Below are 12461 nucleotides of genomic sequence, written 5' to 3' on the forward strand. Positions count from 1 at the left end.
ACCCGCTTGATCCGCACCCTCTGCTGCCCACGGGCTGGGGCAGTGCCGGTGCAGATGTGTCTGCAGGTCTGGGAGTGCCAGGGAGCCGCAGCCAGGGGCCTGTGAGCACAGCAGGGCCAGGTCACACCAGCAGTGAGGGGCACGACGTAACTGGGGCTGTGGATACAGGTCATGAGGACTCCAGGGAAGCAGGTCCTGTCATCACTGGGGACACTGAGGGTGCATCCCCACAGACCAGGGAGCAGGCAGGGTGGGCAGAAACACCGGAGGAGATGGTGCACATACACACTGTGACAGCGGCTGAGCGAGCCCATGGGATAGGGAGAGCAGGTCTGTCCTTCCCCACCCCACAGGGACCATGGTGGGAGGTGGGAAGGAGTGCTGGCAGTGCCCATCCTGCTGCCAGTCCCTCTCCTAGGGCTGCTGATGGGGATCGCATGGGGCAGGCAGGGCACCAGCCAGAGCTCCACACCCCCACACCACTGACCTCAACCCCCTCGGTGGCCACTCCAGCCCTTCCAGCAGCAATATCCTTGTCCCCTGCCATGCCTGGACCAGCCACACAGCTCATCTCCAGCAACCTCACCCAGCAGGATGCCCTAGCCCCAGCCATGCCCACGGCCCCAGCTCACAGCCCACCTGTGCACCCAGCAGGAGCATCAAGCCCTGAGCCCCCCCCAGAATGGTGGACCGTGGGGGTGTTCCAGCATCCAGAACTGGCATCATCCCATGAGACCCCACTGAGCATCTCTGCATCAGGGGAACCCTCACCATGGGCACCCCCAGGGACATTTGCCTTCAGTGATGGGGGGCATGAGTTGTCCCAGCCCACCCCTGCCCCGCTGCCGCTCTGGGAGGAGAGGATGGAGGAGGAGGTTTTGCTTCCACCACTGACCACCGTGGCAGCCACTGCCGTGCCCAGCTGGGAGGTTGGGAACTGGAGTGAGGTATGTGTTGAGTCCCATGAAACATGTGACATGGCCAGCATGGAGGTGAGACCTGTCCCTGTCCTGCCTGGCTCTGGAGCATTGCTCTTGGCATGCGGAAAAGCTCATTTTGGCCAAACCCTGTGAGCCCCGAGCACCCTGGGGAGCCCTCTGAGGTGGCTGCACAAAGGACCTGAGAAGGATCAGGAAAAAACTTATCAGCAAAAATATCACCCACATGAGGGTTTTGTAAAGAGGCTTTGAACATGTCAGGAGGATATGAACAGTCCTCCTGGGGGCAAAAGTTGAGCAGGGAGAGAAAGGATCATCCCAGCCAGAGCAGAGACAACTGAAATGGGTTATGGAGGAGGGTTTTCCTCCTTCTCCAGGCTGAAGGCTGCCTGGGGTGGGACTGGTTAGAGGGGAAAGCTCCTCTCTGCACATCGTTCTGCAGCCCACGATTTTGCCGTCATCGCTCCTGATGCCCATGGAGAAGGTGGTGAGCTGAGTCCCCAGGACCTTTCTGCTGGGCCACCATGCTCCATCCTTGGCTACATCCAGCCACGGGGCATCAGGAGTGTTGGGAGGTGAGTGGGATCAGGGCTGAAGAGTAGCAGGACACCACTCTGTGTTGCAGTGCTCAGCCACGTGCGGCGTGGGTGCGATCTGGAGGATGGTTCGCTGCAGCAGCGGCAGCGACGAGGGCTGTGCCGCGGCCGACAGACCTGTCCCTGCCCGGAGGTGCTCCCTCAGACCCTGCTCCTCCTGGAGGGTGGGCAACTGGAGCAAGGTAACCAGGCATGCAGGGAGGGGCACGAAAACCCTCAGGACAAAGCAGGTGTGGGGTCACACCTGCCCTCAGGGAGGGCTCTTGCCCCATGGTTCACAAGGGCAGAAAGGTAGAAGTTTGCACTTGCTGCAGAGCTTAAACTACTTTATCCCACAATAATGTTTTCATTTTTCCTGCTCTTGGGCTGGTAAAAAAGCCAGGAAACTGCAAAAGCTAAACAAAGGGTGATTTCAAGGGCCAGGTTGGGTGAGGCTGGGCAACCTGGTCTAGTGGGTTCAGTCTCTGCCCGTGGAACAAGATGAGCTTTAATGTCCCTTCTAACCCAAACCCTTCTGTGATTCTATGATTTGACAGTCTCTGGAAAACGTTCTGGCCACTCTGTGCTACCAGGGGGTACTTGCACTTGGGTTGGGTGAATCCAGTAGGTTCAATGGTGGAGAACAACCCTCTTTTACCCTGGGTGGTCACTGTTCCTTGAGATCATTGGGTGTTTTATGCATAAAGACTGTTGTCCTTACAACTGAAACTGGATTTCAGAGGGGTGGTAGTGGCAGATGAGGAGCTGCATGGACTGTTCTGTAGCTTGGACTAGAGAAAGAGGTGAAAAAGTGTATCTTGGGGGTCACATCCCATTCCCATAGGGATTCCCCCTGCATCAGCCATTGCTGTCCTTCCCCAGCTTGATGCTGATGTCATTTCACAGTGCTCCAGGAGCTGTGGTGGGGGGATGAAGGTTCGGGATGTTCACTGTGTGGACACCAGAGACCAGCGGCTCCTGCGGCCGTTCCACTGCCAGGCCTCGCTCTACAAACCCCCCACACAGCTGCCGTGCCAGAACTCACCCTGCCTGGACTGGTACACATCCTCCTGGAGAGAGGTAGGATGGGCTGGGGAAGAGGCTGAGCAGGGGAACAGCTCATTCCACCCCCTGCCATGGGCAGGGACACCTCCCACCGGACCGAGCATCTCCAAGCCCCATCCAACCTGGCCTGGAACGCTCCCAGGGATGGAGCAGCCACAGCTGCTCTGGGCAATCTGTGCCAGTGCCTCAGCACCTCACAGGGAACAATTCCTTCCCAATATCCCATCTATCACCTCTGGCAGTGGGAAGCCATTCCCTGTGTCCTGTCACTCCATGCCTTGTACCAAGCCTTTCTCCAGCTCTCTTGAAGCTCCTTTAAGCACTGGAAGGGGCTCTGAGGTCTCCCTGGAGCTTCTCTTCCCCAGGCTGGACACCCCCCGCTCTCCCAGGCTGTTTCCATGGCAGAGGGTTCCACCCCTGAGCTGCTGACAGTGCTTTCCCTGTGCGTGGCAGTGCTCGGAGTCGTGCGGTGGAGGGGAGCAGGAGCGGCTGGTGACCTGTCCCGAGCTGGGACGCTGCGAGGAGACCTCACGGCCCAACACCACCCGACCCTGCAACACACACCCGTGCACCACCTGGGTGGTGGGCTCCTGGGGGGAGGTGAGTGGGCACAGCAGGAGCATTCTGCTCCATCCACCAGGGTTTGCATGACGTGCAGGGAATGGAGGGGAAGCCCAGCCCTCCAGCCAACCTGGGGGATGCTGCAGGAAAACCCTCCTGGGATCTGGCCTTGGGGGCATCCCTGTGTGGTGCAGGGATGGGTCCCTGGGGCTGATGTGTCTCTTCACTCTCACAGTGCACAGCTCCCTGTGGGGGAGGCATCCAGCGGCGCCAGGTCAAGTGCATCAACACCAAGACGGGGGTGGCTGAGGAGGACAACAGCCTCTGCGACCATGAGCCCTGGCCTGAGAGCACCCAGAAGTGCAACCCACAGGACTGTGAGAGCTCTGAGCCAGGTGAGCATCAGTGTCCAGGGCCTCCTGCCTGTCTTGACATACACAATCACAGAATCATGGGTCAGGTTGGGTCATCTGGTCCCAGCTCAAGCAGGGCCACCCTAGAGAACATGGCACAGGATTGTGTCCAGATGGTTCTGGAATATCTCCAGTGAGGGAGAATCCACAATCCTTTCTGGACAACCTGTTTAGTGACTGCACAGGAAAGTTCTTCCTCATATTCAGGTGGATCTTCCTGTGCATCAGTTTCTCTCCATTTCCTCTTGTTTCTTTGGTTTGCATCACTGAGCAGAGTCTGTTCCATCCTCTTGGCACCTCCTTCAGATACTTGGATACATTAATGAGGTCCCTCTGTCATCTCTTCTCAAGAGACTGAGATGTGTGGTTAGGGTGTTTGTGCTCCCCAGGAGCAGATCATGCCCGGCACTCTCCCAGTTGGCCAGTGGCACAACACTGTCCTGCTCCCAGAAAGGGACCCCGGGAAGGGCCATGCAGCCAGCACTGGCACAGGCTGGGATGGGCTGGGTGCCAGGGGGGTCTGGGCACAAGGAAGGGTCATGGGCACAAGGTGCTGGTAGTGTGCTGAACAGGGAACTGGTGCCACTGCAGCAAGGAGAGCAATGGAGAAGGAAGGAAAAAGCAGGGTAAAGAGCACTGTGGGAAGTCTGTGGGGAGCTGGAGGGGGTGTCTCCTCCATGGATTGTGTAAGGCTGCTTGGGTAATTGATGATTAAGTGGGAATGTTATAAGCAGCTCTAAATGTCCAGAGCATCCATCTTGCAAGGGCCAAGCAGGGGTTTTGCTGGCACAGATGTGAGCTGGGATGTGCTGGTTGGAGATACCAGTGTCACCCAGCACAGGGACCACTGGTGCCTGCCTGGGTGACCCCACTGGGGTGCTGGGATGAAGGGACCTGGTTCAGAGGCAACATGGCAGTCAGGGAAAGGAAGGCAGAAATTAATAACCAGCAAAGAGGCTCTCAGAAAGCTCTTTAGTGGTAAAGTCACAGAACACAAGACTTTTGAAACAGGCTGGACCCAGCATTATAAAATCAGATAATAGACCAGTTCTCCAGCCTCTTCAGGTGTGTCTGGGCAGGTGCCAGGGGAGTCAGCCCCATTTTAACCCATTTTTCATTTACCTGCCCCTGCTGCAGCCACAGGTGTGGTACTTGCTTTGCTTCTCCTCCCACCTTCATTTAGATACATCCCAAGGCACCAGGCAGTTCCCTGTGAGCCAGAAATATGGGAGCTGCAAGGGTTAACAGCACTTAAAGGAAAAGCAATTTAATGGGGGATTAGATGTCATTGATATTAGCATGTCAATCATTTATCAGCTTCTTTTTAATGTGTCTGTGCAGAAAAAAGGCTCTGTGGCTGCCCAGAAGGAAACATTAGACCTTCAGGAGATTTATGGAACAAAGACAGGGCTGAGAGATGGAGTGGGATGGGCAGGAGGGCAGTGGTGGCTGATGACTGGATTGCAGGACCTGGCCCCAAGGCTGCTCCACACCTCCATGCAGGCCCTCTCTGCAGTATGGGACACCTGGAGCAGCCCCACAGCTGCTCCACATCTCCATGCAGGTCCTCTCTGCAGTATGGGACACCTGGAGCAGCCCCACAGCTGCTCCACATCTCCATGCAGGTCCTCTCTGCAGTATGGGACACCTGGAGCAGCCCCACAGCTGCTCCACATCTCCATGCAGGTCCTCTCTGCAGTATGGGACACCTGGAGCAGCCCCACAGCTGCTCCACATCTCCATGCAGGTCCTCTCTGCAGTATGGGACACCTGGAGCAGCCCCACAGCTGCTCCACACCTCCATGCAGGCCCTCTCTGCAGTATGGGACCCCCATTCTCATCCCTCCAGCTGTTTGTCTTTACCCCATGTCCAGCATGTTCCTCCTGACACCTATTCCAGAAGGGGCAGGAGCATCAGCTGCAACTCAGTGGGATTTGGGCACTGGCACCTCTGGCCTTTGGGATGTTTTCAGCCATTAAACCACTCCTTTTTGCCTTGTTTGCTGGCCGTGGGGCACTCCAGCAGTTAGGAAGTGATTCGTCAGCCTTGCTGAAGGAATGATGTGTGGCTCTGGCTATTTTTGTCCAGGGAAGACTTCCGTGCCAGGCTTAGTGGTGAGCATCGTGGAGCCACGAGCTTAGCCGAGGCTGGGCCAGAGTAACTGCTGAGATGTGTAGGAAGCACACAAAGAAATGCTAAAGTCCTGGATCAGAAATGACATAAATGCTCTGGCTGTGGCCCAGGGCAGGAAACGCCTCTTGGAAATGCAAACGTTTCCAGGCAGAGCATGAAAGGGAGCAAAGCTTTCACATGGCAGGAAATCCCAGATGTGTAAGTCCACAGGCAGAGGCTCCCAGAAAGGCATGGACACAACTCCAGCCCTACCCTGTGCTTTAGAGCTCTTTCCTGAACAGGCTGGATGAAGGAGGAGCAATCCGTGTTCTCCTTGGGAACACAAAGAGTCTCTCCCTCCTCAACACGAGGTGCTGTGGTACCAGTAGAACTGTGGGCTCTGAGTGCTCATGTTCTCAGAATGCCACTAACCTCAGCAGGGTTTAATGTTCAGCCACTCTCAGATGGATTTGGAGCAGAGATGTAACAGAGGAAGCACAAACAAACATCTCACAGCAATCAGCTCTCCTCGATTAAAGGAGGTCATCATTAATTAGAAGCAGAGTCCTGTGCTGCTGCCAGCTTAGAAATTAATTGAAGATTACACTGAGGTTATTTCTGACTGTGCCTGTTGTCTTACAGCTGCAGCCAGCTGTGAGGGTGTCCTCAGATGGCTCCTGGGGAGCAGCAGAGCCCCTGGGCACCCCAGTGATGCTCCAGAGGCTGGGGATGTTTAGATGGGAGTTGTTCGTGGTGGCTTGGAAAGGAGCTGAGCCCCAGGTTCCATCTGAGGGCTTGGAGGAGCCAGCCCCAGTTCATCCAGCAAGTCAAACAGCTGTAAAGCAGCAAAGCAGGAATTGCTGTGTATCAGAGGAGAACTGAGTGGTCACTCATTGGTGTGGCCGTGGTGGGACAATGGCTTCAGACTCAGTGGTGGGTGACACAGCCCTCTCAGGCCCCAGCAGGACAGCCCCTGGGGTCATAATCATTTCTCTCCTGCCTGTATCTCTGGATCTAATCCTGGGGGGTCTGTGAGTTCCCCAAAATGGCTCCAGGCAGGTGATGGAGCCAGTTCTTGGCTCCAGCCAAGGCACCTCAGCAAAAACTGCTGTTCCACAGGTGTCTCAGCTTGGAATGCCAAAGGGATGAGGTAAAACCTTCAGCTGGCTTAAGGACAAGTGTGTCTAAACTGGTACAACTCCTCTGGGAACAGGACAAAGCAGCTGGATGGAGTTCAGCTCTGTCCTGGGAGCAGCCAGCACAGAGGATATGTTGGGCCTGTGAGAGGGACAATGCCTGGGGGGGACCAGGGGGTGCAGCCCCCACTCAGTCACACTGGGGTGAATCCCAGACGCCCATCACCTCTTGCTGCTGCCTTTGCCATGCTCCAGGCTCATTACCCATCCAGGCCTGGCTGCATTTCTAGTTGCCTCAAGATTAATGGCAATTAAACACCATGTTCCTGCCTGCTCTGGGGAGGGAAATGAAACTCTTCATGGTTCTGCATGTCCACAAGGGATCCATATGGGAAATAATTGCAGCAAATTCCAATTTTCTCTGTCATTTGAGTGTGGAAGTCCTTACCCAGTGGCAAGGCAGGGTTGTGCTGCTGAGCGAGGCAGGGAGTCCAATTAATTCACTGCTAATTAACTCCAGGAGTCAGTGGGAAAGAGATGTTTGGAAAAGGACTCCCTGTGTTGGTTAAATGCAGGAGAAAGATGTTGCCCACAGCAGAGCTGACACCTGAAAACTGGTGGGTTTGTGGTGTTCTCCTAATTTTACAAGCTGTGACTGTGTTGGTGCCAGTCTGTGCAGGCAGAGCTGCAGCTGGGGGAGCATCCCATGGATCCCATGTGTCCCATGATCCCGTGTGTCCCATGGATCCTGTATGTCCCATGCATCCCATGTATAACATGTGTCTTTGCATCCCATGCATCCCCTGTATTCCTATATCCCATGCATCCCATGTATCCCATGCATCCTGTGCATACCATGTATTCCTGTATCCCATGCATCCTATATATCCCATGCATCCCACATATTCCTGTATCCTGTGCATCCCATGTATCCCATGCATCCCATGTGTTCCTGTATCCCACGTGTCCCATGCATCCCGTGTGTCCCATGCATCCCAAGCATCCTGTGTATGCCATGATGCTGACCAGAGCCCAGAGGGAAGGCAGTGCAGCCCCAGAGCAGGCAGGACTCCTGGGATAATACATATTAAGCTCAGCCTGGGTTCCAAGAGCATCCCAAAGGCCAGAGGTCAGCAGCCTAATTCCCTGGATTTGCTAGCTCAGCTCTAAGCTCAACCTTTCCTTGTTTTCACAGAACCTGTTCCAGGAAGTTTGTTTTTCCTGAGAATAAAAAGCTCAGGGCTGCGTGGCAGAAGCTAAACTGAAATTTAAAGCCACTTCCACACCAACCTAAAAAAACAGCCCCAGAAAAGTGGGTTTTCAGGCAATAATGTGCTGACTTAGCCTGGATTGTTAAAGCTCTGCTTTGAGCTATTTCTTTAGCCTGAAATTTGGCACAGACTTGTGGAACTTGTGTCCAAATGAAGTGTGAGGATTATGTGAAAGAGTTGTTACTAGAAAACGCAGCAGTGAGAGCATGAAGTGGCACTGGGGTTGGTCCTGGAGGCCTCGCGCTGAGAGCTGACAAACCCAGTGCTCATTACAGCTTTCCTTGGCCAGGACTGAATTCCAGGGAGGAATCACAAGCTCAGCCAAGATCTTCCAGACCTGAGCTTGACCCCACACACATCCAGGCTGACACACTGCATCAGCCTGGAGCATGGACTGGGGGAAGGGATGAGAACTCAACAACTCATTGACTCTCATTGAGCTCATTGAGTTCAGGAAGTGTTTGGCCAACTTTCTCAGGCACAGGGTGGGATTTGGGGTGTCCTGTGCAGGGCCTGGAGTTGGACTGATGATCCCTGTGGGTCCCTTCCAATTTGGATACTTTACGATTCTATGAGTTCATTTAGCTGTGGAACTGCAGGGTCTGCTCAAGGTCACACAGCCTCCAGCCAAGGGAGGTGGCTCCTCCCCACCCTCTCCAAGCCCATCCCAGCTGTTTTCCATGGTAATCTCATACCTTTGCTGATAACATGGTGTACAAAGGGCAACTGCTGCTGGCAGGATGGGCTCATTGCTGCCTGGGCATGGTGCTGGGCAGTGCAGGGCTGGGAATTGCTGCCTGTGCCAGAGTGCTGACTAAGAGCTGACCCATCACTCCAGCCCTGGAAAGTGACCTCCCAGCTGCCTGCAGCAGCATGGCCTAGCTCTGGCAAGCAAAGGCAGAAGGCAGCTTGGTTGTGATCCATGCATAGCTTTCTAGGAAGCTGTGATAAGCAGAATGAGCAGGAGCGAGTGCTGAACATGCTGAGGGGCTCAGGGGGGTCTGTCTGGCCAGGGCATTCCCCCAGGACATTCCTGTCCATCTATGGGGGTTTTAACTGAGTTCTCATTGCTGTGAGGCTTTACTGCAGTTACACCTGCAGCACACCAGCCCTTTTCCATGCCTGCCATGAGCTGTCCCTCTGTTCTCCATCTCTCCTGCTCAATATCCCTCACAAATCTGCAACTCCAATCACAGTGAATTCATCATCCCTGGAGGGATTTAAAGGACCTGTGGATGTGGCACTTAAGGTCATGGTAAGTGGTGGCCTTGACAGTGCTGGGGAATGGTTGGACTCAATGGTCTCAACCAACCTAAATGATTCTGTGGCTCTATGAATCTATAAATCCTATAGGAAGCTCAGGTCAGGCAGGTGAGGGTTACCCAGTGGTCATGCCTTGGTGTGGAGTAAATGATTACCAAGTCCTGCAGGGTGGAGATGGCTGGGATCAAGTGTGCCAGGCTGGAGCTGGGCACTGGTATGTTTTAAGGTGCAGCTGAGTTGGTGCACCCCAGTATTTCCATCACCAGCCCTGTAGAGTTCCCCATGCTGATTCCCCTCTCATGGGACACCCTCATGGGGTTTGGGAGCACTGCTGAGCCATCCCTCTACTGCAGCACATGCAAATGGAATAGGTGTATTCCTGTGCTCCAGGGTCTGATGTGAAAGGGCCCTAGGTGTCCAGGGGATGCCACAGGGCTGCTTCCAGGGAATGTCATCCCTGAGACACCAAATGGAGCATTGCACAAGCAAGTGCTTCCCTTCTCCTGACCAGCTCCAGTGCTCTCATGGCAGGGCTGGGATGTGCCCTGCTCCTGTCCCAGGCCTTGCTGAGCTGTACAGCAATCTCTCATCCACTGTGCTCAGCCAGCAGGAAAAATGCACATTGTCCCAGCATCCAGGGGGTTGGAGCAAGCCCCCAGGCTGGGGCTGTGATGTGGAGTCGGGATCAGCTCGGTCCTGCTCTGTTGGCAGCTGTTAGATCCAGCAGTGCTGGTGCTAAATGGCCCTTTCAGGGCACAGGGACACTCTGGGCAGGCACAAAGAGCTGTGGCTTGGGAGGAAATACCTCAGCTGAAATAGAAAATTAATTTTAGAGCAGTGTAGTGACCTCCTGAGTGCTGTGCTGGGGGAGGGGGCTGAGGCTGCAATCCCAAATGGGGGGAAAAGTCTCTGCTCTGCATCTGCCACGTCCTTTGCATCAGCTCATCCTGTGGGAATCGGGGCAGCAGCCTTTCCCTCGGCACTGCCTTTGTTCCCAGAGTGGTCAGTGAGAGCTCCCCTGGCTCTTCCCGGTGTTTCCCCAGCAGAGAAGTGTCCTGGGGAAGAGAAAACCCCATTTTCTTGCCCTGTTCCTGTGTCTCCTCAGTGAAGTCCCAGCAGAGGGTGCCTGGGGAGAGGCAGCGTGGGGGGACCAGGGGGTGCTGGCTCCAGGGAGCATCACTTCTGCCCTTTTCCAGAGAAAAGTTGTCATGTATTTCAATGATTTGTGCAGGAGGCACAATCAGACTGAGCTGGTGTAACTTAAGCTGCTTTTACAGAAGTGGGTGAGATGCTCAGGGAGGCTGAGATACAGCAGGAAAGGAGGACATGAAAAATTAAGGCAAAGCAACTATGTGTTTGCATGAACAATGTGTATTTGGTGGTGTTCTCTGCTTCTGTGACTGAGCCAGGGTGCAGCCTGGCTGAGCCCAGTCTGGCTGGTGATGGACCGGGGAGCTGGTGATGGTCCAGAGCAGGACTGTCCCCTCCTCACCACCATCCCATCTCAGGGGACGCATGGGGTGGCAGGTGTAAGGGTGTTTCAGGGTGCTGGGATCTTCCACCCTCTCACACCCCAAGGACAAGGTCTCTTTGGGGCAGCTCTTGTGTCTCTCCCCACTGTGAACCCAATCGCCCTGACCTGGCACTCCCAGCCCTGGAGTGGGATTTGTGATTCTCAGACTGTTTGCAGAGAGGAAACAGTTCCTGCAAACAGTCTGCTCTGACTCAGCTGGGGTGTCCTGGCTGTGGCCACCACAGCCTCTGCTGCAGCTGGCCCAGGCACTGCCCACCCAGCAGGGCCGGGGCTGGAGCAGCAGTTTCCAAAACAAATCCCATCCTTAAAGCAGACAATGTCCTTTGAGGCCTGCAGGACACCTGCAGGAAGCAAAGCAGATGATGCAGGTTCTCAAAATAACCTAAACAATGTGAAGAGAAAGGAATTCTGACCTTTCTGCCGCTCTGCTGGCACTGGGGGAGTCTGGGGGAGGTGTCAGGTTTGTTCCCCTGGACCTCAGCCCTGCTCCTGAAGTGTCACTGCCCGGGGATGAGGCTGCAGAGCTGCAGGCAGCAGTGCAGGTGTTGTTTCTGCTGGGAATGGGAAATGAGGCTGCCCAGTGTCCAGGTGCAGGTGTGCTCTGTGTCTGGGGAGCTCTGCCCGTGTCTCTGCCAGCCATGTGACAATTTTCATAGAACCATCCAATCCTGGCATGGTTTGGGCTGGAAAGGACCTTAAAGAGCAGCTTGTTCCACCCCTGCCATGGGCAGGAACATTGTCACAGAATAATCAGAGTTGGAAGGGAACCTTGAGGATCATCAGTCCAACTCCTGACCCTGCAGAGGACATGCCAACAATTCACCTTGTGCCTGACTGTTGTCCCAATGCTCCTTGAGCTCTGTCAGGCTTGGGGCTGTGCCCTGGGCCTGTTCCAGTGCCCAGACACCTTGTGGGTGGAACAACCTTGTCCTAATATCCAACCTAAATCTGTTCCAGTTGCTCAAACACTCTCTGGGGGAAGAATCTTGTCCCAATAGCCAACAATTCACCTTGTGCCTGACTGTTGTCCCAATGCTCCTTGAGCTCTGTCAGGCTTGGGGCTGTGCCCTGGGCCTGTTCCAGTGCCCAGACACCTTGTGGGTGGAACAACCTTGTCCTAATATCCAACCTAAATCTGTTCCAGTTGCTCAAACACTCTCTGGGGGAAGAATCTTGTCCCAATATCCAACCTAACCCTGTCCCATCCCAGTTTCCAGTGCCCAGACACCTTGTGGGTGGAACAACCTTGTCCTAATATCCAACCTAAATCTGTTCCAGTTGCTCAAACACTCTCTGGGGGAAGAATCTTGTCCCAATATCCAACCTAACCCTGTCCCAGTTGCCCAAACACCTCTGGGGTAAGAACCTTGTCCCAATATCCAACCTAACCCTGTCCCAGTGCCCAAACACCTCTGGAAGAAGAAGCATCCAACCTGACCCTGCCCTGACACAGCTCCAGCTATTCCCTGGGCAATGTCCCCATCACCCCCTGCTAAGCACAGTGGCACTGATGTTGTCCCTGTCTCTTCCCCTGCCCAGGTGTGCCGTGCGAGCGTGACCGCCTGACCTTCGGCTTCTGCCAGACGCTGCGG

The 12461-nt window shown here is 54.9% G+C and overlaps 1 protein-coding gene across 1 annotated transcript in view; it reads left to right on the forward strand.

The window, feature by feature from the left end:
- Positions 1-12461, forward strand: part of LOC103802316 (A disintegrin and metalloproteinase with thrombospondin motifs 7-like) — a gene marked incomplete at its 5' end in the record, with an annotated part of 39269 nt that overhangs the window by 26678 nt on the left and 130 nt on the right. Inside the window, 7 exon segments of the mRNA XM_009074775.1 lie at positions 787-947; positions 1564-1716; positions 2420-2593; positions 3032-3178; positions 3375-3534; positions 12409-12458; positions 12460-12461. The exon segment at positions 12460-12461 is cut by the window's right edge and continues 130 nt beyond it. Coding sequence (XP_009073023.1) covers positions 787-947; positions 1564-1716; positions 2420-2593; positions 3032-3178; positions 3375-3534; positions 12409-12458; positions 12460-12461 — 847 coding nt within the window.

Source organism: Acanthisitta chloris, unplaced genomic scaffold, assembly GCF_000695815.1.
Source record: "Acanthisitta chloris isolate BGI_N310 unplaced genomic scaffold, ASM69581v1 scaffold7205, whole genome shotgun sequence".
Lineage (NCBI taxonomy): Eukaryota > Metazoa > Chordata > Aves > Passeriformes > Acanthisittidae > Acanthisitta > Acanthisitta chloris.